Source organism: Syngnathus leptorhynchus, chromosome 6, assembly GCF_054491065.1.
Source record: "Syngnathus leptorhynchus isolate UIUO chromosome 6, UIUO_Slep, whole genome shotgun sequence".
Classification (NCBI taxonomy): domain Eukaryota; kingdom Metazoa; phylum Chordata; class Actinopteri; order Syngnathiformes; family Syngnathidae; genus Syngnathus; species Syngnathus leptorhynchus.
In genome coordinates, this window is record NC_141200.1 from 7,515,027 (window position 1) to 7,540,182 (window position 25,156).

Consider the following 25,156-nt stretch of genomic DNA (forward strand, 5'->3'; position numbering starts at 1 on the left):
ACTATGCAGTCAGGGGTGCAGGGAGGGGTGGTGTGTTTTAGTTTAAATGCAAAAGCAACCATCAGAGACCTCATCAGTGGTTTGTCAAGCATGACACAACAGTTCTAAAAAACTAAATGTCAGTGTGTTGGACTCAAACATTTATTAAAACTAAACTGATTAAGATAATGTGTCGGATTTGAAGAAAATGTATCTACAAGCCCAACATCCTGACACTGGTCGACTGAGTTTTAAGTGGCAATTTGAAGGGAGCTATGGTATATTTTGATAGGAGATGTTTGGTTATTTATGATCTGATAATTATTTTATGTTTTGTCTTCAGTGCTTTGTTACAGCAGCACTCTATAAACTATATAAATAAAGTTGAGTTAATTTGAAACTGACAATGTTTTCCAAGTGGATCCAGGTACCTTTTTATCAAGCAGCTGTGTTTTTTTTCATGATGTGTCACTAATGTGTGGATGGTACATATGAATCTTCCGGGACTATATAATGTATTTAACTACTTTGACTAGATTTGAAAGAGTTTAGGAAATCAGGTTTCAAATGAACAGACGGTATCAAAAGTGCGAAGAGAAAACGTGTGAAAAAGAAAAAAAAATGAGCACAAGAACAGGAAGGAGTAGCCAACAGGCGTTCCTCTGACCTACAACAGCTGTCGAGGGAGTGCATACGTGCATATGTGTGTGCGCGAGTGTCTTCATTGACCAAATGCCAACTTGGTCCCTTGGCTGCTGTTAATGAGAGAGAATTCATTGCTACCATTCGAAATTAATGACGGCATGTCAAGTCCCGACACCTCCAGGTGGCACACACCAGTATTAAAGGTTTTCGAGTAACCCCGTGAATGAAAACACAGACGCACTAAGGACGGTAACTTACAGACAAAATGATGACTTCTGATGTGTGTGACCTTAGTTAATTTGCTGTTTTCTAATAGAATTTGTTGAGGGGGAGTGGGCAAGGGCAAAATATCATTTATGCGTTGCGTAGCGGGGATGTTGGGTAATTTTATGACTAATTGTCTTTATTTTAGGTTGAGTTTCACAGGAACTCAAGAGTGCCATTCAACAGATTTTGGAAGATATGTTCACTGTGCCAACTTACTGGGGCGACTTGCGGCTCATATCAAGATAAACTTGGAAATGCAGTCACTTATATCTTGAGTCATTACTACTTGGAGAGCTCAGTATTTTTTACTTGGTGTCAGAAGTTAAAGAACTACTGATTTAACATGAATAGTTTCCTTACTAAATAAACTCAAACATCTGCGAGAGAGCTCAGATGAAACTTTGTCTGCTCAATTCTTAGAAACACAAAGAACAGCAAAATGGACGATAAAGGTCTTCACAGAATCAACGTCCACTAAGAAGCACGACATGTTTTCAGAACAGCAAAGCTTCCCAGTGGGGGAACAAAGTTCCAATCTGCAGGCTTCATCACAACAAGCACCTCATCTATGGCAGCCCACCACTATTGACAAACCACTCAGGCTCCTGATTGGTTCTTTGGCTGCTTAATCGCAAGCCTGGAAGGTTCCGTGAAATGAAAATACAGCGAGTCGTGGGAGTGATTGCTCGATGACAAAAGAAGTGAATGGATATAATGGCAAAACATGAAAAAGGGAAAGTGGCAGAACGGTACATGTGCACAGTGCACATACATACATATATTGATGCAAAGAGATAAATGTGCAGACATATTTGAGATGACAAATAAATTGCTCCAAATTGAGGTTTAATGAGTTTAGTAGAACGCAAAGGTGGCAGGGAAAGTTGGCTAGATGTCACAATACTTTTGTACATGCAGTAAATAAAAAGAAGGGGTGGCGAAAAGAGTGCCAAGTTTCATCCAGTACACCAAATAGAGCAGCAGGACTGTTTCATTAAAGGCCTGCTTGAAGGTGGCCAGACGTGGCAAAAATCTATACTTCATTACAACTCATCCATCTCTGGCAACCACTTGCGTGTGTGTGTGTGTGTGTGTGTGTGTGTGTGTGTGTGTGTGTGTGTGTGTGTGTGTGTGTGTGTGTGTGTGTGAGACAAACCAATAGTGGGGTGGAGTGGCTTTGCTTGCGCGTAAGCTTAACCCTTAAGAACCCTTAAGACAAGACCATTCTGAAAAATATCAGCATTCCATCTTGTACAAACAGCACCTTTTTTTCCATTCAATTTAGCATAAATCGGAAAAAAAAATAAATGACAAAAAAAATTGTCCCCGTGAATTCAAAGCATCTGAATCAGAACTCACATAAACCACGTTGACGTAGTCGTCGTCCGACAGAGTCTCCAGCATCTCGCTAACGGACGTCCGGATCAGTTTGAGTGTCAGGCCGGAAACGCTGCCGCTCCTGCAAAAGTCACAAGACAACATCAGTCTGCTGCACTTGTCAGATAAGAGCGATGGAAGGCAAGAGGGTAGCCTAGAGGGCATGGAGAAGTCGAGAAATGAAATATGATCAGGGTAAATCATAAGGGGACAGACAGATCAATGACATCAGCGTAACTCACGCGTCAACCAGGATGAGCATGTCTTTGGGTGAGGCGGCTCCTTGGATGTACCTGCACACACACTTAACCAGTCAGCAAAGTGGTAACTTGATTTACGAGATTAATTCACTTCCTAGCATGCCCGTAGCACAAATCACACCTATCACCAATCCTCTTTCCTCAGTGCAATGAATGGAAATGCTATTAAGCGCTCCAGCTACCAACATATTGGGTAATGTTTTTTTTAAACACAACAAATGGCACATTAGTTTTTTTCCAATTCCACTGAACTTTGTCTTTTTTGTTATTGTGTGAATGCTGGAATCAATCACATAGACAGAACATTTTATTTGAAATTTGAAATCATAACGAAGCACAATGAAGTTGTGCGATCCCTTACCACGGTCTCCTGCGTACATCATACAGGTCAATTTTACTGGGTGTCTTGCGAGCATCCATCCATGGAGATGCTGCAGAACATGAAAAGTGTCTTGATTACACCTGTCTCGCAGCATTAGATAAAACCACTAATTGCTCATTTTATTTAAAACAATCTTCATGTCAAGATGTGCCATGGTTACAAAAAAATGGCAGATTTCTGGATGCCCTCTCGCATATCATTAATTTGTAGAACCCAGAATATAAATCATGACAGGACGTGGAGACTTCATTTAATTGCTTTGACAATCACCAGTTAGTTTAGTATTAGTGTGGGGAAGCATGGAAAATGAGCACGCATGAGAGAGTGAACCCGCTCTTCATGCATGCAAAGTAGTATTTAAAAACACAGGGTAATAAAGTAGTCAAAGCCGGTGATCATTCCAGAATATTGCACATCAACCTCTCTCGTGAGGCCGCACAGACGATGTCATGAATAGAAATCACTATGAAGCTTAAGCATGCATGATTGTTTCAGATTGAACTGTGTTTTATAAGGGATTCTCCGTTGAGCCTTTGTGAGCAGTAATATGAGCATATTGCAGACATGGTGACTGGAGGGTCAAGGTCATCTGAATATAAAAACAAACACTCAAAATGTCAGTTGATTTGGTGTCGGGAAAGAAAATCAGAGTAGACCCGTTTCCCGTCTGAATGGAACAGAGCCATATCGAGTAGGTCAGGCATATGGCTACAATCCTGAAAGATTTTGAGTTGTATTTGGTACAATGGTCTCCACCATGTTGGGAATGAAAATTTGGTACCAGGAGGTGCGATTTAAATCTTATGCTTGCTTAGACCAAGTTGAGTATCTGTGCAGGGTTGACAGCTGGTCTAGCACATATTTCATGACCAAATATGTCAACAGTGGGCATAGGAATCACTGGATAATAATTTTTAAGTCATCTCACTGGGCAGCACACAACTTTGCCAAAGTCATCCTAAATTGAATGTAAAGAGCCAGTTTGATTGGCTAAGACTGAAGTCGACTGTGGCCGCTCCCACAGCACCGCAGCCCTCCCTTCTCGTAGATTTGCCGGACTGTGCTCATCAGCAAACCTAACAATCCTCAATACCTACCACATTGCTCTTAATTTAAAGACCTCTCAATAAATTTTTTTTTGCCTACCTGGGTAGTATCGGGCCAGACCGGTCGCGCTTCCAAACACCTGCCAAAGAAGTGTGGGATCATCCTCTCTGTTTTTCTTAAACACGTCCTCCAGTGCCTCGGTCCAGTTCAACTCGTTCAGGACAATGGTTGCTAAAATCAAAGGAGACATTGTCATGGACACTTTGTTTGTAAACAGACACCAGGATACTTCCATGACTTGAAATGAAAAGAATGAAAAGAAGGTCTCCAACGAACAAACGTGTCAGTAAGGACAATAACCCAAAAATATGTCGTAAATAATTGGACAGAGAAGATCCAAGACTGCCTCCAGGGACAGAACTTGATGCAAACCTTCCACAGGATTGCGAAAGACAATTCCTTACAGATGTACATAATGTAATAACGTAAAGTTGTAAAATAACTTATTTTTGAGTAATTTAGCAAAACAGTGGCTAGCCTGCTTTCTAGCGTCAGAAGTGTGCTTTTCATTTTCCGTATGACTATAAAATCTTTTAAATGGAGATTTAAGGTATTTGACATCATCATTCAAGTCCTTCACTGTTTTCTCAATTTTTCCACTTTGGTCAAAAACGATGTACTATATATATAACTATATTTTTTTTTTATATTTGTGGTGCAATTGAAGAACAATTGAGCTCTTGGGTATGTCATGTTGAAAATCTCAGTAAAAATACACATTGTTTGATGAACACATTTGTATTCCCACTCAAAAATGAACCTGTTCATTTCCCACCTTGAAATAACTTATAACCTGTGTGTGAGTGGGTGTGCATGTGTGTGTGTGTGTGTGTGTGTGTGTGTGTGTGTGTGTGTGTGTGTGTGTGTGTGTGTGTGTGTGTGTGTGTGTGTGTGTGTGTGTGATAGCGGCTGATTGATCGTGTGTGTTGTGGGAGGCAACAGGCATTATGGATGCAGTGACACAGCACTTGGACAGCCCAGAGCCACGTAACACTCACAATGATGGATGAAGGGGGCCGCAACACTGGGCACCCCCAAAATGGATCAGCCGCTCACTACACCCCCCCCCCCCTTCCATTCGTCTTCATTTTTAGTCTCCTTACTGCCACTGAGGATATGATATTTGCACATGTGCCTCATTTGCCTGACAATAGGGATTACGTTAAACATTGCATTGTTATAACCAACACTTCCTCGCAGAATCTCAGACAAGAGCTGTATCAAACTCTGTGCCTTTACAACTATGATAGGTAATAATCAGCATTGTTCATTTTCAAAATAATATTCAGTTTCTGTGATTCATTTCTTGATGTTGTTGAGATGCATGGATGGAAAACATGAAAAGAAAACATTTTCTGTGTTTTTGTTGTTGCCAAAATTAAACCAATATGAAGGAAAATAAATGAATAATCTAATTTCAATGAATTCAAATATAATATAATAAATTAGATTGTCCATTAATGAAGCAAAAGTGATGTTAAATATTTAATCCCATTTTTTTTTTTTTACTAATTCAATGTAATTTGATAATGGTCCTTTTTTTAATGATGATGTGACGTATTGACAAATGTCATTAAGGACACTCTCAGATGTTATACCGTATGCGTATATCTTTTTATTCTTAATTTTGCCGCGGACAGCAATCTCCATACAGTAAAATGTTATTTTATTCCTTCTCGGTTTTAAATTAAAATTTTAAAGTGTACGTGAGTGAAATTGATGGGTATTTATTGTATTGATTGTGACGTGGCTCATTGATGTGGCAAACAGCAACATTTGCATGCACGCCTCACAAAACAAAAGTTAATGAAGCCTCGCTTTGCCAAGAGTGGCAATTGCATTGTTTTTAAATTGAAACATACGTGTGTGTGTGTGTGGGGGGGGGGGGGGTCTGTGTGCGCATCAGTGTGTGCATGCGAATGTGCACATTATGCATTTACCTCATTAAGTCCGGAATTTTAAATGGGGTGAGATAAAATATCACTACAGCCAGCAGTGCATAATGAGAAAATTTCAAATTGCATGAGGCTAAAAGTAACAATGGGGCAATAGAATAAAAAACCTTGGCATATAATCAGGATAACACGTACTCATTATAATGCATGGATTTTGCATTGAAGCCAGGTATTAATTCAAACCATAAGTGACTATAATAACATGAATTTAATGACTAAATGACTGAACGTGGTTAATAACTATGACGGTGTCTGCCAAATATCTCTGTGGAGCCCACCTCCCACTTTAACCAGAAAATCCAATTTCACCCCCCTGGCTGAGAAAAGCCTATTCCTGGAACATTTATGGGGTGGAGATCAAATTGAAGCCTCAACAGAGTACAAATGTCTTCTTTTTCCTTCAGAGGGCTCACAAAAATGCATTCTGTGGTGAAGGTGAATGTTTGGTGCAAAAAAAGAGAAAAAAATATATGCAAGGACAGCAGCCAGACTGCATGCAGACTAATGTGTGGCTACAATTTGTTTTCATCACAAGTGCCAAACGCCGCACCTGTAGCCTTGGGCTCCTATAAAAATATTTACAGAGTAAGAAAAAATGCAGTTGATAACAAAAAATTCCACCCACGAACACAAAATCTTCTAAACTCCCATGGGAATCCACCAATGAGGCAGAATCTCCGAGCAAAACGAGTTTTAGACATGGAAAAACACACTGCATATAGTACATTCAGAATATATTCTACATTTATATCAATGCATTTCTCTGATTCATAAAATAGTGTTTACTATTTATGTCGTGATTTTTTTATCCCCACACTGAAAGTGGGTCCCACGATGTAGACATGTAAACCACCGGTGTAAAACTCAAGGCCCGGGGGCCAGATACAGCCCGCCACATCATTTTATGTGGCCGGCGAAGACAAATTGTGCATCACATTCGTATGTCATTACTAGAATTGCAAATTGTCTTCACTTTTAATGATATCTTTTTTTAAAATATATTTGACCAGTTTTTACTCATCTGATTTGAAAATGAGTTAGTTATCAGTTTGTTTTGTAGCTTTTACTGTATATAATATGAGGTGCTCATACATTTATTTGGGTTGACAGTCATAATGGCCCGACGAAAGAAGCTATGACTACAATGCGGCCCGCGAAACTAAAGAGTTTGACACCCCTGCTGTAAACAATTCGCCAACCAAAAGTATTAATAACAGTAGGTACAAGGTATCCTTCAACTTCACAATGGGATTTAAATTGAACAGTGATTTTAAACTGTGTGAGAAAATTGGCGCAACGGTTAAGAAAAGCTTTTTTTCCGTCTCAGGCAGCTGGCAAAGTTGAAGCTTTGCCTTAAGCTCGCTTCAAACCAAAGGCGAAATATCGCTTCAGCTCACATGTATTTGTGGTTACCAGAAGGAGATTTGCTTCGTGCTGAGAAGAAGAAGGGGCTTCTCATTCTTCTCTGACAGAAAGAAAAACAAAGTTTGCACAAATCTATGCGGCTGGTGGGGTTGCTAAAACTTTGGCTGAGGCAAAATGCTACATTGGCTACCAGTTCAACAGCTCTAAACAAGTCAATACTCTCACAAGAGGGTACCCAGCTGCAGTTTGAAACAGTAATCCATGCCCTGGATTATTTAATGTTTGTTTTCTTTATCTTGTTATTGTTTTAGTGCATTTACATTGTTGTTTTCAATGTTATGTTTTCATGTTTTATTCATATACAGTGCTGTTGTGATTCTTCAAGCACAAGCCACATGGTGCATTACCCAAAAATGTTCTACAGGGAATCTCATGCATCCATATCATTCAGTTCCCCTGATTCAGAATATCAGATGAATTCATGTTATGTAGTGTCCTTGAGTTTTTTTGGTCCCCACACTAAAAAAAAATCTCATGATGTGACCATGTAAACAGACTTTTGTCCCCATTAAGCTCGGCACATTCCTCAGTCCTGGATGGATTCCAGCAGCTCTGATATTCATTACTCGCAAGCAATGCATGGTATCTTTGCGTGTGAAGTATTATGGCACCTAGCACGGAATAGAACCAGGGATTTGACACAGAAATGAAAAAAGAAACTACAAGGTCAAGACAGGTTCAAGTCCGGGCTAACACACAAGGCCTCTAAATTCCAAAACGCACAATGAAAGATACGTGCCTCCATATTTCCTACTAAGTGTGAAGTCTAACAAAAAAGGTCAGGGCTCTAACCTCGGGGCCAGATGCATCCACAGCAAGACGGTCCCCTTCCTTCGTGTGAATGCTGACACATCGCAATTAACAGAAAACTCATTCATGAATGCTGTAAATCCCAGTGCCGCAAAGGTCGCTCACACGTACATTAGGTCACATGCGCCAAGAAAAATGAATTTCCTCCAACATGCTCCAAAGGTTTTTACAGGTTTGGTGACACTCCCGACAGAGTGCTGTTCGACAATGAGGACATGACTCAGATGTCAAATGTTCCCAAAATAATAGACCTTTTTCAACCTGACGTCACACGCAAGGTTATTTCAGTAAACAAAAACTAACAAAATAACAAAAAGTAAAGTAAAAAAAACAATTGCGTTACTGAAAACGGAAATGTATTACGTTTCCATAACTAAAACTAGTATTATAGCGAAAATGTCCTTTGTTCGGCAATCAATCTTCTATGACATAAGGCCTATGTAAACCCCAAACGCCAGTTACTCCTTTGTCAGGTCGTCCCCTTATGCCCCCCGTTTGCTCCATGTACTTGTTCTCCTGTGCTTGCTTCCAGTTGCCGACCGTGTTTCAGCCCAAACTGACCAACCACGTCTGAACACCGCCTGCCCCAATCGACCGCCCGCCGCCAACAACGTCCGAACCCCGCCTGTCCCAACTGTCCCGTGATAACACGTGGCTTTGGGAATGGGTTTAGATGTATTTATTTTGATATACGTGCATGGCCACTAGCCAGTAGAAGTGAAGGTCAAACAGTCGTCTCTGAGTTGTCGCCTTCTTAATGTGTAGTAACGTTATCGAGCAGCCGACAGTAAATAAAGAGCCACCTCAAGACATTGTTCCTCAAAGACGAGTTTGCGTGAACTTTACAAGTTTGCCAGGTAAACTGATCATCCGCAAATGCTGATGATTTAATAACAACATAAACACTTGGACGCACTCCTGCTTCTGACTTTAAAGCTGCAGTGTATGTAGCTGAAAAATTCATTTTTGCTCTTCTTTTACTTTGGTGAAAATATTGACGGGTGGTGTGTGTAACCTTGATACACCACGAAACTCAAAACAGATGGGGTGGAGAAATAAAAGATGATAACAAAGAACTACTCTACAGTGTAAAGAAAACAGAGAGAGAATATAAGAAAGCATCAGACCGGAGCCTTCCCATACCCAGTGAGCTACTAAACATTGAAATAGTCGTCATAATAGGAGATATGCCGACAGTAGCTCACCCGAAAGACTGCTCAGAGGCCTGAATGTAGTGTGTCATTCACTAAGGATGATAGGTGCACCTATTGTGTTAAATTATTAAACGCAATGTGATTTGCCCTTGGACATTATGAATTGTGATTATTGTTGATTTTCTTTGTATATTTTCTACAATTGTTGAATTCTATTGAAGCTTTTAAATTAGAAATGGATTCGGTTACAGCTAAAAATATAGTTTTGTCAAAGTTTTATCTTTCTTTTAATGTACACATTATATTGATAGATAAATTCTTAAGCAAGTCATGAACTGATCTTGTTGACTTTTTAAAAAAATTAGAATTACCGTGATTTCCGAACCATAAACACTATTTTTTGCACAAGCTTTGAATCCTGTGGCTTATACTCCGGTCCGGCTTATCAGTGGATCTTTCATAATTTTTATGATATTGTAAAATTATTTGTTTGTTTAATACAGGTAATAGAAATGAGGACATTATATTTAAAACATCTGTGGCTTATAGTCCAGTGCGTCCTATATATGAATAAAAGTCCAAATTTTAGGATGAATGGATGGACCTACTTGTTTTTTTTCCACCTGTTCTCGTCATCCATCGTCTGCATGTATGTCTGCCTGTATTCTCTTGTTTCTGACAGTCTATGTCGAGTCATTGTTGGTCATCATGTTGAGCTGGTCCTGTTTCCTTTGGTTCAAAATGTATTCCCTGAGTTTCTATGTTACTTTGAATTTTGCTTTTTTGTTGGACTTGAATTCACACACTGATATCAATAGTAAGAACGAAATAACCCCAAATAAGGTGACTAAAAATCCACAAACAAAACTCAAAAAACCCAGTATCATTATCTCCAGCTTTGGATAATTGTCATCTATGAAGCCAAAAGCAAATTTGGCACAGGCATAACCTGCAATAACATCTTTGAAAGCAGTTTTTGCCTGTGTCAGCTGTATCCATGGTTACACTGCGTGCGTGTACGTACGTGTATGTGTGTGTGTGTGCGTGCACTCACAGCCATCATAGATGTCGGTGGGGATGTGCACGGCCGTGTGGCTGTGGTCTGTGAGGCGTCGAAACGACGGATCCTCCTTAAAGTCCGGACGGAGACGGGATTTGCGTCCCTCGGTTTCATTTGAATCCAGCTATTGAAGAAAAACACGAAAGATTAAAGGATTGTATTTTCCTTTATTGGCTGGGTATGGTTTATGTTTGTATGACTTTGCTTAAGATGAGGAGACAAGATGCGGTATTGCATCAATGACAGCCTGCATTGAGATGTGGAGGACGGCTTATAAGACGGGAGGAAAAAAGAGGGAGTGCGGGAGTATGAGTGTGAACACTTGCTTCCTAATAAAGCAACAATACAGCTGCCTCATCTATCTCATCTGTCAATTAGAGGGGAACCATGGCAGGAACCTCTTCACCTGTAAAATAGAAAGGGTGCAGGCGGGGGGGTGAAGAGGGATGAATTAGAGGCAACAAAAGACAAAAAGAAGAAAGCCTTGAAGGAGAGGATGGTACATGAAAGTGGTGCAAGACGAGTGAAAAGCGCAAAGATGAAGGGGAGAGATGGAGGATACCAATGTGAAAGGTTGTTCAACCTCTTGACTGGCTCGCATCAGGATTGCTTGAAAGAATGACCACTTATTGATATCATGGTGGGATTGTTTGTTTTCTTTTTTGAATGAGTCTTTGCATTGCTTGTGTTCTGATTTAACACTATATTTCTTCTTTTCCCCATTATTTTGCTGATGTTACGATTGATACTAAAATATAAGTGATTGTGTAAAGGTTTTTGAAAACCTTGCCCACTCAGCGCCGTCACTTGTCTCTATTTAAAATATGTGTGTGTTTCTTTTTTTTTTTTTTTTTTTGTAAATCATATTTTTGGGTCATTTGAGTAGAGAACAAACTCCCACTGTCCAACATTCTTTAGAAGGTCTTCCCTGAAGAGTTGTCTTAATATTTTAGTCCTTGTACAGTGTTGATCGAAGGAAAAAAAAATCACTTACGTTGTCCTTGGAATTGTAGTATGCAATTTCATCCTCCTGCAAACAAGCACAAGAGAAAAACAAAAAAGGTCACCATAATTTGCCAAGAACAAAATGATGGCCTCAGTTATCGTAACGTTGCACACGGACGCGAGAGCGCTCAGAACGAGCGTCCTAATGCGTCGTTATGTGCAATATTTACTGACGGGGCTGCAATCACTGTGTAAGGCACACACTTAGGCTGCCATATTAAAGCAACTGAGATGATGAAATAGAGTCCATCCGTAGCGGTATACGAACTGGGTCTTTTTTCTTTGGTGTGCGTCTTTCTTTTGAGATATTTGGTTGTTTGAATGTTTATTTTGAACATGAAAACAGAAATTAAAAAGAATTGTTAGGTGCAATAGATAATAAAACACGTCATTTCTCTATTCTGCTTTGGTGATGACTAATGTTAATAGTAATTGAAATGATTTCTGGGATTCCGCAAGATTACATTTTTGGACCCATGCCTTTCTTGGATTTGCTGTCTATGGGTTCCATCTCCAACCATGGGATTTCTTATGCTGATGACAATGGTGTGTTTGTTTCACTAACAAAATATTACTTCTTTTTAAAACCACTTTTATCATGTTTTGAAGATATTAAAGCATGAATGGCCTAAATTCTTTAAATGAAAAGGAGGCATAAGTGATGGTGGTTCTTTCCAGTAGTCTTTGTATATTCTTTGTATATTGTACTTACATTTACTTTTTCTGTAAATATTAGTGAAATGACTGAACTTTTGAAGTTTTTGCCACAAATCTCTACACATTCTCTATGCATGCACAAATTCTAATCATACAAAAACTGCCACAATTTTTCCTCACCTCATACTCATCCTTCCACTGATGTTTCCTCTGGAAGTTTTCGGCAGCTGTAGCCAGTTTCTAAAAGAGAAGGTGGGGTGGGGGGGTGAAGGATGACAAGGACTTCAGTCTGGGGAACTACACTGACATTGGTTTGCGTAAATATTGGAAAAGTGCACAAAAAGCTGCAGACACAGACATATTACTACCATCCCTTTCTTGCACAACTGTCCACGCTATCAAGGTCTTACAGGAGTGTGGGGCAAAAGGCCACGTCGCATAGCATAATAATGTCAGTGTGAAAAGGTTTTACGTGCGTGCGTTGCAGCCTATAAAATGGCACGTCGCTGAATCACGTCACAGGTGAGTGAATTACTGACTGAGCGCTTGTCACTCAAGTGGGGCACTGCTAAATAAAGGCTGGGAGTGCCACTCCTGTTACCCATCCATTTTCCACTTATCCTCACTATCGGGTCTCAGGTGAGCTAGAGGATATCCCAGCTGACTTAAAACTGGAGGCAGGGTATACAATAGGCTGGTTGCCAGCCAGTTACAGGGCACGTGGACAGAAGAACTCCCATCTGTATTCACACCTTGAGAATTCAGTTTTTATTTAATCCAGCCCTTCTCAAATATAGTGGAGCGACCCCCACTCAAAGGGGGGGCTTGCGTGACCCCAGGGAACATGTTAATTAGAACACAATGTTATGCAGTGTGTGGAACTGTGTAGGACTGGTTAGCACGTTCGCCTCACAGTTCAGAGGTGCAGGGTTCGATTCTGGGTGGGTTTCCTTCCACATTCCAAAAACATATACGTACGTACATGGTAGGCCGATTGATCAGTCTAAAGTGTCCGTGAGCGTAAATGGTTGTTTGCCTTTGTGTGCCCTGTGATTGGCTAGTGACCAGTTCAGGCTGTACAAAGACTGTGGGGAGAGGCTCCTGCACACCTGTGAACCTCGTGGCGGTGAAGCAATTCAGAAAATGGATGGATGGATGTCATGCAGTGGCGTACCTATGCCAATTGTAGAGACAAAACTATTTATAGTCAGACAATATTTTCTTTTTCCTGGGCAGTTTAGCTGAACTGATTTAGAAGCTTTATCTTGGGCCAGAAAATATGCAATTTAGGATTATTGTGAAAATATCAAATGTGGTTGAGTAACAAAAATGCACTATGGCTAAGCAGATCCATTCATCATATTTCCGATGGTATCATTTCCATCCTTTGTCATTTCCAACAGCACTCTGCTTGTGTTTGTCAAATCCTTTCAAACAACTTCACGCTTCAGTGACTGATCCAAAGACAGACGGGTGGTGGTAGGGGGGGATAGAAGATTACAAGGCACACTGCTGGCCCAGCTAACCCCCGAAAAGCATGAGCCTTTTACACCAAACCAAAACATACATTTACAACACTCCCAATCCAGTATTCAGCTAATGACACGATGGCACTTTTTAAATCATACGTATTGATAGAAAGAGCTTGTCTATCGGTAGTCCAACGTCAAAGTAATCAATTACAAAGACTGCACCACAGAGGTTGTCTTCAAATATTCACCAATGTTTTTGTAAGTGTGCAGATGGTTTATGAAATAGGCCATGGAAGTAGGATGGAACTAGATGATCGTATAAAAATCTCACTTATTCCTTTTCATTAATAATTCACTGCACAGACAGTTCAAGTCAGAAAATATGCCTGAGGATCCACAGATATAAAATCATAATACACATATATGATTTTGATGAAACATATAACTACTTAAATGTTTCAGTTAATTCTTATCCTCTTGCTGCAAAAGGTGATGTATACATTCTATCACATGAGCTTCTGATTTATACGTTGTACTAGAAACAATAAAGCAATCTTTCACCTTATACTGCCAAATGTATGTGCACATGCATGTTCAAATCTGTACAAACACGCCTCAGTGGAGAGCAGACGGATATGATTGTTAAAAATTCATGACAGGACTTCTGGAAGATATCAGTGAGGATGTGTGCGAGTGTGTGGAAAGATAGCCTAATGAGTCTATCCCTCAGTATATCTCTTTGTTCAACACACACAGTTTGAATTTGATTAAATCTTGTCCACATTTTCGATAATGAATGCAGTCCAACATTTTGGTACTTAATCAAACTTCTGTGGAAAAATGTGTCACTCCAGTGGCACCAAACTTCAGAGTTCCAATCGATGTCATGCAAGGCAATTCTACATCTCTTCTGGATTTTTTATTTTACACCTACTGGGCTCCTTTCACTGACTACCAAGATCACTGTCATTAAAATTTCATTTTCAAAAATTACATGTTTGCATGTCATGCCATTTTGATGGATATTTTGATGTTTTTTATCATATTGAAACATTTTCCCATCGTAAGATACTCAATTGCAATCTAATCGATTGTGTTGTTTTTTATATTATTTTACTCTTTGACTAGAATTTTAACTTTTGGGCTATATGGAAACAAAAATAGAGACCTTAAGGGTGATAAATCTGTAAATGGACACTTTAACCATCCCATCTATTTTTGTCCATCAAATATGTTGATTCTTTAACCAAGGTTCATCACCAGTATAATATGCCGTTTTTTTTTTCTCTATAGGAAACAGTCAGTGTCTTTTGGAGTATTATAGATTGCCGAGTCATGTTAGATTCTCCAAAGAAATCCTATAGCCGATAAAGTGCTTTCGCAAGCTCCATTAGACCGAAAACAAGTAATTGCAGAAACATCAAATCTCACTTTCTGACATGGAGAGGCTGCTCCTCAACAGTTGTGGAACTTGTTAATTTGTGTAATAACAGCAAAACACACCGTTCTAAATCAGCAGGCCCTGAGAGAGTTATTGCAAGTTGTCATTTACACAAATTGACCAGCGCTCGCTCGCAAGAAAATAAAGCAAATTTCAGCAGAGAAACAATTGAATTAATGGCTCTCCCTAACTGGCCGCTCGCAACGATCTCCCTGTAACTGCTCATTAGTCTTCCTCTGTCTGTTTGTAGTGTAGATGGCTCAGCTCCTCCACTGTAATGAGTTCACACCGTGAACCACCATTGCTGACCACTGGAGACCCAAGGACGAGCCAGCAGCTTGGCTGCAGCTTTAATAAGGGAGGAGGATGAGAGCTGGATTCAAATCTATGTCTGTTTGAAAAGAGCGAGCAGAAAATAAAATCTCTTCAAGTGGGAATTCTAATGTGATAATCACAGTCGCTGAGAGAGACACATGCTTTGTACAATGCTGCATTTCAGTTTTCTAGTAGTTAATGGACACGTGAACAGCTACCTTGAGTTACTTTGTGTATGAAATGCAGGATATAAATAAAATCGCCTTGCACTCGCTGCTTGAAGATTCATTTGACAGTCAGTTTCAGAAAATTCTCAAAATCCTCAAAAATCATTTTACCCAACATCATGAATTTTACCACCTATTTTTGCTCAACACAGGCTTCAGATCTTCAGTTTACTTCAATGGCACAAAGATATTCTACGATTACATTACTTTAGTAAATAAAAAAAAAAGAAATATTCCATGGGCAGCTCCCTGAGCATCATTCCCATGCTTTACTTTAGACAACAAACACAAAAATGTATTATCTTGATAATGATATACATATTTCTTGAATGGTTTGTCATATCAAAATATATTTTAAGGTACATCGTCTTTTCAAGCTCGTTTTGCTAGAACATAGTCCGGTTCTCATGTTTAATGCAGTGCTTATCTCTTTTTATACAATTTTTCACAAAATCCCCAAAAGACAAGCACGTATGGACTGGAAATACGAGATCAGCTCGACTAAAGCCCAGACTCTCTTGTGTGTGTGCATGCAAAAAAAAAAGGCTCCTAAAGCCTGAAATCAATGGTCCATTCAGAGCATGCCGCTTTCTCCCTTACACAACAAAGCAATACTCACATAAAGCAGTAATGGCCTAAAAGATCATTAACACACAAACACTTGTATAGCCTCCACCCACTCACGTCAATCCACATTTGGTAAGTTTTGTCATCATGAAGCCAACAAGAAAAAAAACAGAACATAGGAGGAATAAGACAACGAGTCGGGGCCATCAATATAAGAAGCTGAGTGAGTCCAGGAAGAAGAGAATGAAGGTTTATTGATTCATGCAGACCAAAGAGGAAAATACCTCATTAAAACCTGAGAACAAACACAGAGAAGAACTCAATAGTGTAAATATCTTTTTCTGCATGGTCAAAGGAACAACACAACTGGATTATTCAATCATTCAACAAACAAAGGTTGGTGCAGAAACTCACGAGTGTGCCGAGCAAGCGCGTCGCTTATCAAACGCTAGACGTGGAGGTCGGGCAGATAAAGAACATGTTGATTTTTATATTCCACTTTGATAGACTGGCATGGCAAAGGGCCAGCGAGAACGCCACAGTGGAGGGACGGTGATGAAAAAAAAATATGAGAGGCGCTCTAGGTGCCTTGTGGCAAAGCCTTGCTCAAATCTCCCAGAGGAATGTCGGCAACTGCTTCTGTTTCACGCTCCAATGTCAATGCTATCTACCCCTGAGAACATCTTGTGGCATAAAATGTCAGCTGAAGACTTATTTAAAAATATGTATCCATGTATCCATCCAATTCCTTTACTGCCGTTCAGGGTTTTGAGCGTATGCAACGGGTGAAAGATGGACTACATCTGCACCAGTCAGTCGCAGGGCACATATGAAAACAGACAAGCATTCACTCTCACCTTCACACAGTCATTTGGTGAGAAATGAACCAATGCTGCCTGCATTGATGACGGGAAAAAGCAGATTCAAATGTAGCGGTTACCAATCGTCCTACTGGAAGAGCCTTTTCGCCCATTGATCACAGGAAACAAACACCCTCAGCAACAAAATCATTTGGCTATCTAAAGTGGGTATGACATTGCATATATTGTTTTTATTTTGTTTTGTTTTTTATAAGTGAATAAAAAAAATGTTGCACTTATTAAATGAACTGCTTCAGAGAATGTTAAATTGTGTTTCTGAAGCTGTGCATTAAAGGAACAAAGGGCATTTTGGGGGCAAATACAAGGTTAGACACAAAAATGGGGACAGCAGGTATTGAACAAACCTCAATGAGGGACCTCCACGGGTACACTTTGAAAAGGGACGCTTGCACAGTTGTAGCGTACTTTCAAAGAAATAGGTTAATGTCTATTTGAGTCCTCTTTTAGTCGAGAAATTAAAGTCAAATTTATCCATCGGCATTAAAATAAAAATGCTGCCTGCTTTTGCATTCCGTCCTGTCATGATTTATGACGCCTGCAGAGCATGCAGTCGGTTGTCAACTTGAATTAAAAAGAACTACTTCACTCAACAATACTATAAAATAAAGTATTTGTAGTGATTTCCAATTATGATACTGATTTGACCTGATTAATGTGTTTTTTTTTCTAATGAACCCCAGGACTGCAGACATGACCTTTGCATCTGAGAAGGAGAGTGATGTTTTTAAAACAAACAAAAAAAATAATTATCTAGCACATAGCATTAAACCTTCTGTTTTATTCAGATAGTTTTTCTTTCCTTGGATTTATCAACGGTTTGCCTACCAGGAGTCGTATAGCTCAATAAATCTTGCCGCCCAGAGTAGCAGACACATCCTATACATAAATGAGAAGACTTGTCCACTACCTCTCTTCTGAGCTCATGAAAAATGTCCTTTTCCAGCAAAAGTCAAATTGGCTTTTTGAGTCATAAAATCTAGGCAAAGACATAACTTCTCGCATCGGGGCTGTATAATAAATTATGCGCATAATATTCCTGATTATTATTTTCTGGACATGTGCTAGTGTGCGAAACATGTGTTAGGAGGGAATTTTCTGCGAACAGAGCTGGTCATTGATATAAATTGAAAAGAGAATATGTGATTATAACGTGATGATGCTGTCCATAGTGCTTTTGGAGAGCGAATACAATAAATAAATAAATATAGAAATATTGTATCTTCGAGGTTCGCAATTCACCCTCAATTTATTCTCTGATAAACAGTTTTGATTTTTTTTTGTGCTCTTAGATTTCACCAAAGCAGTAAATTAGGTGTTTTAGTCAACTATGTGATTAAAGTGAAGTCAAAGTTGATGAATAAATCATGTCACTAAAAGTTTTTCGCTGCAGGACAATATTTTTTTTTGCACCGAAGTGCTGTTTTGAAGGACCGGAATAGTTGCTGAATGATTTAGGGATGATAATTTAGGTCAATATATATATATATATATATATATATATATATATATATATATATATATATATATATATATATATATATATAGATTTTATATATTGTATATATATTATATATATATATATTTTTTTTTGCAGAGGGTGTCAACTATCTCCGTAATCTGCCATATGCAATATTCTCTAATTGTTCTATTTCCGCAATATCATCTTGGTGACTCCTTTGCTCATGCTCCCTATGTGCCCCATGCTCATTTATTGTATTTGTCTCATGCAAAGTGTATCAAGTGCTTTCTTGTGTAATGTCTGCATTTGTTTCATCGTTGGCACACACGTGAGTGAGTGTACGGGGGGAGGGCGGTATTTGTAAATCTGTCGCCTTCTGCCACTGTTTCCAAATGAGCGCAAGACGTGACCTTATGCGCATCGATATAATGAGCTGAGGTTATGATAGGATCAGAGATGTCTCAGTCTCCAGAGCAGATGTTTCTCAACCGCCTATCTCCGCTCTGCACTGATTATATTAGAAAGACGAGAGGTGTCTGCGTGTAACAGACAGAAAGACGGAATAGGAGGGAGCAGCGCAGATGGGGAATTGTAACGAGACTTATGGTAAGCCTGGAAGAGGTGTTGCATACAAACCTTTTCACCATGGTGTCACACCTACATCCAGGTGGCAAAAGCTCAAGTGAGCCCCTTTATCATTTGACCACTATGGTTTGAACGTGTGGTGTGTCAGTCAAAAAGACGATGTGATGCTTGGTATATTGCCTCCAAGGAAAACAGAAAATAGACACAATGGACATTGACACAAATTTAAGATGATGATCATGCTAACTGACTTTTCTATTGTTCAGATAAATAGCACAGATGTGGTCTTTTATCATGAGATAACATGCTTTTGAGTTAACGTTAACTAGCGGCCTTATGATAAAGTAATACCAACCACTCGATATTGCAGCTTTTAATACCGTTCAGTAGTGCACTGAATTTATAGACAATGGTAGGACTGCTGACAATATACTTGGACAATATTGTGCCCCCAATGTGACAGCTCAAAGTCCATCATGATATATGTCCGTCCCTAGCGTGCCATAGCAGCAGTACAGCTTTTCATTTGAACACAGCATGTGCGCAGCAGCAATTGTGTCTTTTTTAACCTGTTAAATACCTTGTGCGGGATCACAGAGAGATTCTTGGCATGATGCTTTAGGTACAAAAGCCCACATGAGAAAAGTGGGATTTACATTGCAGGCTGCATCCCAAATTTCCAATTTGGATTTAATACATGTGCAATTTTGAGTGCGTTTTAAATTGCAAGATTAACCCTTAATTTGGAAATGGGAATTAACAAAACTGCAAATAAGTAATTAAATAAAAATAAATGTCTGAAAATGAACAAAAACAGCATCGTCCGTAAAGTTAAATACAACTGAACTGGATTTAACAAATGTCCTGTATTGTTATATTTTATGTTTCAGCCATTATACAATGTTTGAATGTTTAATGATTCTTCTAAAGAAAACGTTTTTTTTTTTTTTTCATATTGTTTGGCCAGTATTGAATCATTATGACGATGCCATGCTGGCATCGGTGACGTATATCCCATCTGCATGTTTACGCTGCACTCACACTGTCAGATATCCACTTCCATCTAATCTAATTTTAAATTAGATTTAGATTAGATTAGATTCATTATCTTTGCAGTGGAAGGTGCAAAACAATGGCAAGCGTCAGCATCCACCATGTAATAAAAGAAAAAAAAAAAAAAACCACCTTCACACCAACAGTAAAACTATATGCAGTACATATACCACAGTGAGGGCATAAACAGCAAGATGCATGTTGTTGTAAAAGCTTATCTGTGCATCGAGCAGCCACTACTCCACTTAGAAATAGTAAAACAAAAAAATCTAGGGCAGTAGGTGTGCTGTAATGTAAATATATGTGTTGTTATATTCATATTAGAACACTACTCTGCCCCAGATCTTTACTATATAGAGCAGAGCAAACACCCATAAACCTTGAAATTATGTTTATCGTCATAGTGATTTACTGAAAGCAAAACGGTGCATACCAGCTGCAGTTTATGGCCATGGCTTTAGGTTTTACATTAAGCGGTGTTCCAGACCAGGCTATATATATGTCACCCAGTGCTCATACCAAGTCATGTACAATATATGCAAACATACAAACGAGCCAGTAATGCTCGCTTAGTGTGTATGCATAAGATGTCTGCCGACAGTTTTACGACTTTGCCTGCATTCTGCAGCATTAACAATTTAAATTTTAATCAGTTTTGGGACCCCTTGTGCTTTCACACTGGCGGCGTGTTCATCCATTTTTGGAGCAACAACCTTTTTTGTGCTCTCAAAGCTGCATTTTTTTTTTTTCTAACTAAAATTCACATGGCTTTTGTGAAGTGTTCATGGAGTTTAATATATTCTCTGACAGCCCCTGAGGGTAGTAGTACAGCTATTGCAGTAAAAGTTTTAGATATTGAAAGTATAAAAGTGAGTTTTAAAAAATATTAAAAATGTATGTGAATATATCTGAAAAAATAAAAGCCTCACACATTTTGGGAAGATTCAATTCTACAAATGGTCAAGATTGTTTGTGACATAATGATGAATAAATGCCTCACCTCAAAGACCGATGTCATCGGGAAAATAATATTGCTTGTGTTGCAGAAAGTAATACTCATTAACACAAGCATTTATGGTTAGTTTTAAAGCCTCATTTCTGATAAATGCCTCTGTAGTTGAGTAAATAAATTCTCTCTCTCGTAAAAGTGTTTTGCTTTCCGACTATCATGAAGACAAACTGTAACGTGAATGATCGTGAGAAAGAGTAATGGCCCCATCCAAACCCTTTGGCTTTATTTTGATCTGGTTAGGTTCATTAACCTCGTGTAACAAGATCACTGCGACCACAGCCAGTCAGGCGAAAAGCACCGCGACAGCCACCATGTGTAAATGCGCGTGCCCGCTGGATATCAAGGCTCGGCGAAGATCGTAAAACCTTTGATACTGTGCGCTCTCTCCGAGCAGCGTGCTACCAAGTGCGCATTAATAATGCATGCCACGCTCTTCCCACACACTTATTTATGGAGGCATGAGTACACATGCGTAGCCACACACAGGTGGCTGGTTAAACCACCGCCTCAGTCTGGGGCTGTGAGGCAGAGACAGTGAAATAAAAATTCTCTATGAAAGATGGACTTATTGGATGTGTAATGTGTGTGCTTACATTATGTGCGGGTGTGCATGCGTGTGTGCCATTCACTCATTCATTCATTGTCCTCAGGCATTCCGAAGGCAACATCAATATACCCTGAGGTCACTCACAGGGCAGGACGAGACAAAGATGTAATAAGCAGCAAGGGGTGATCGATGTTTGGAGGAAGGTTGGACTATCTGACTTGAGTTTTCTGACCCGCGGTAGATGGATAATATTGGTTAGTGGCAGTAATGAGCTGTTTTGCTGGTTTGCCAACAACTGATAGAAAGTGAATTGGAGAGCGAAACATTTGTAACAGCAAATGTTAGAGCAAATGTTATGACTGTGTGTTTTTATGCAGGCTACACTACTGTTTCGTGCTATTTTTCTTTTAAAAAAAAATTACAAAAGAGGGTGGTTTTATTTGAGGCAACCGGAATACATTTGATATCTTATTGAAGTAATTTGAGTTACGAGCATGCCATCACAAGCCAAAACGTAGCTGTTAGCCTCCGACTGAGTCAATTTGGTTTCCGTTGCTTACTTAAAACACGCCAGACAGACACTTGGCAGGAGATGTGTTCATGAAGCGACTGTCTGCATTACTAATTAGACAACGAGGAGGAAGCTTCATACAGGAGTCGGTCAGGATGCTGAGAGACGAGTGCAATCAGCGCCCTCTGAATCCACAAACACACATGCCAGCGTCTATTGATGACCCACTTCTCTTCTTAGAGGAAAAAAAAAAACAATCCTCTGGGTCATAGCTTTCATTATGGCACTATATCTGCTTTTATGTTGATATGACTTGTATAATGAAGCCAGTTCTCATGGATTTGAGTAGAATTGTGTTGTATTACTGCTCTGACGACTGCTCAGAGTGACGAATGAGCACGCACTTTTTTTTTTTTATGGCGAATGTTTTACTTGCCAAGCTTCATCCACTTGAAATGGTGAAGGCTAAAAGATAGCTTTGTAGTTTATTGACAGCAACCTGTGAACAATGCCAGCTTTTAAATGGCTGCTGACACCCAAATGACAAAATTCTTGTTTAAATTCCTACGTGGGTCCTTGAGACTTTTTCATGCATCCTTAGATGATGCCCACATAAAATGACTTTTGCCAACATATTACAAATCCTTTCTTTTGTTATGGTTTATTCCTATACAAAAGACATCAGTCATCTCTGCCATTATCCTTAGAAGGGTTTTGGGATATTGCGTTTGTATTTTGGTTCCAATTAAATATTGGTTTGGCTTCAAATGTGTTTGAAAACAGACCAGGACGGTTAACACGTCCTGGATGCTTCTTTACTTCCCCACTGTGAGCCTTTAGTTGCAATTGGGTGTAATGTTGATTTATTTGGAGGAAAACGTTAGCTGCCAGAGGATTATTACAACATGGAGGAGTGTGACGGCTTCCTCTAAGAGCACAATGGCGCTTATGTATCGCAGGAAAAAGCAAACAATCCAATTCAGTGTCCCTTGGGATTGCAAACACTCAGCCAGCCAAACAATTCAACATATGATTCTGTTAATTAGGAGCCAGATGGCACTGCTAGAAACCGAAAATTAGATATTTGGAGAAAGAAGACATTAATCAACTCAAGTAGCGGTATTTGTTGAACGCTGTTTAATAAATGTAATTATGAATATCCCATAAATCAATTTCAATTCACATCATTAGAGCACTTTTCCTATTTGGAAGTGATCAAAGTAATTTGATTAAATGTTGTTTTGGTACACTTTTTGAATAATTGCTGGGCTTTAACAGAATAGCATAGCATTGAATCGAATTGAATCGAATTGATTAGAATGCAGGTAATGTACAGTAGAGTTGTGCTATTCGAGGTAAATAAATTAAGCAGCTTTTATTCCATTGTATCAATTCAATGGACATTGCACTGATCCTTGTAGGTTGTACGTCTTGGCGACCTAAGCGCAGTATGATCCATAATATGGATATAATATAAACGGAGTCATTATCAGATCCTCAGTAAACCACAATAGCCATTCTTCGCAGGGAAGAAGAACTAGGACAGCGTCGATACGGTCTAATTTTTACATTCATATTCTGAATTGGACATTTGATCATACTATTTACAATTTAGATGGAATAGAATGTCTCCAGAGGTGGCACAGCTTGGTAAAATACCGAAAAAACGTGTTTGAATGTTCCCTAGCTTGCTTCAGCGATGGTACATTCCCCGTGGGAAAGTGCAAGCTGTCGATTCTTTGCGCTTGGCCTCGTTATTAAAGATGTCAGCATGCACGAGCTGGCGTTACACTTCCACGCAGATGCTTACTTGGTACATTGTGTCCAGTCTTACCTCCAAGGCCGTAGACCTCTTGCGAAGCAGCTGTTCGATGTTCCTGGCGGCTCTGGCCACCAGCTCCTCTGCATCATTCTGCTCCACACTGTAGAGGTGCTGGTTCCTTAAGAAAATCTACGGAAACACACAATACAAACACACAGTCATGCATATAGGAACTCCAATGTTGGTTACTTTAAAGCTGAGATCCGTGATCCCTGATCCCCATCCTTTTTAGCACCAGTTTGATGACGTCAGGATTTTTGCAAAGAAAACTTCTAAAAACAATTCTAGAGAAAACATATCAAAGCGAAATCAAATGTCAAAAGCATCAATAAAATAAATAATCACCGACTGCACATTGTTTGCATAAGTTTTCTTCGCAAAATCGTCCATGTTTGAATTACGATTGCATTTCCGCAAAACAGACCAACCACAATCTTAAACCTCACCGTACTGTCTTGGACTTTTAGTGAGACAATTACCGCAATTCAATTTTGTTCTGAACTTCTGCGTCAACAGTTTTTTTCAGGGTCTCCTTGAGGATGCCAAAAGACCAGAAATTTTGCCAGGATACATGTTTCTTTTTTTTTTTTTTTTTTAAACTAATGAAATTTTGAATATGAAGAAGTCTCCACTCCCAAAAGGAAAAGAAAGTTGGTTAAATTGTCCCAACCAATTATTTGGATCACTGGTATGTTCTTACCTGGGTGAGGCTCTTGCCGGCCATGGCAGTGTCTGCCAGAGTGATGAGCTCTTTCTGCATCTGATCAACCCATTCTTTAATCCTGCCATTCAGAAGTCAGACACATGGACAGACATACACAAAAACACACACACATAGAGCAATCGAGTTAAGACACTTCAGAGGCAACATCACCAGAGCAATTAAGCTGCCAATCACATCAGTCCTGAAGGCGACAGGCGAGCTGCTCAATCACGAGACATCAAAACAAACAAGGGAAGGTGTCACCAAACTGGTAGATCAATCCGATTGAAAGGACCAGGGTGCAACAGACCTCTCATAATGTGTGTAAACAAAAACTAGGGTTCTCACAATCTACAATCATAATTACAGCGATTTTGATGTTTTTTGTTTTTTTTTATCTATCATCTATCACCTTGTTCAGCCGTGTCCAAACTTTTTGCAAAGCGGGCCAGATTTGGTTAGATGAAAATATATAGGT

The 25,156-nt window shown here is 39.4% G+C and overlaps 1 protein-coding gene across 6 annotated transcripts in view; it reads right to left on the reverse strand.

The window, feature by feature from the left end:
• The window catches only part of LOC147055718 (voltage-dependent calcium channel subunit alpha-2/delta-1), a 56,178-nt gene that overhangs the window by 24,081 nt on the left and 6,941 nt on the right, over positions 1-25,156 (reverse strand). For all 6 annotated transcript variants that reach the window (XM_085914257.1, XM_085914256.1, XM_085914259.1 and 3 more), the window contains exons 2-10: positions 24,676-24,757; positions 23,988-24,104; positions 12,264-12,323; positions 11,416-11,451; positions 10,416-10,545; positions 4,057-4,188; positions 2,890-2,959; positions 2,511-2,561; positions 2,251-2,350 (exon numbers count right to left, since the gene is read on the reverse strand). In XM_085914257.1, coding sequence (XP_085770383.1) covers positions 2,251-2,350; positions 2,511-2,561; positions 2,890-2,959; positions 4,057-4,188; positions 10,416-10,545; positions 11,416-11,451; positions 12,264-12,323; positions 23,988-24,104; positions 24,676-24,757 — 778 coding nt within the window. The remainder of the gene's footprint in view (positions 1-2,250; positions 2,351-2,510; positions 2,562-2,889; positions 2,960-4,056; positions 4,189-10,415; positions 10,546-11,415; positions 11,452-12,263; positions 12,324-23,987; positions 24,105-24,675; positions 24,758-25,156) is intronic.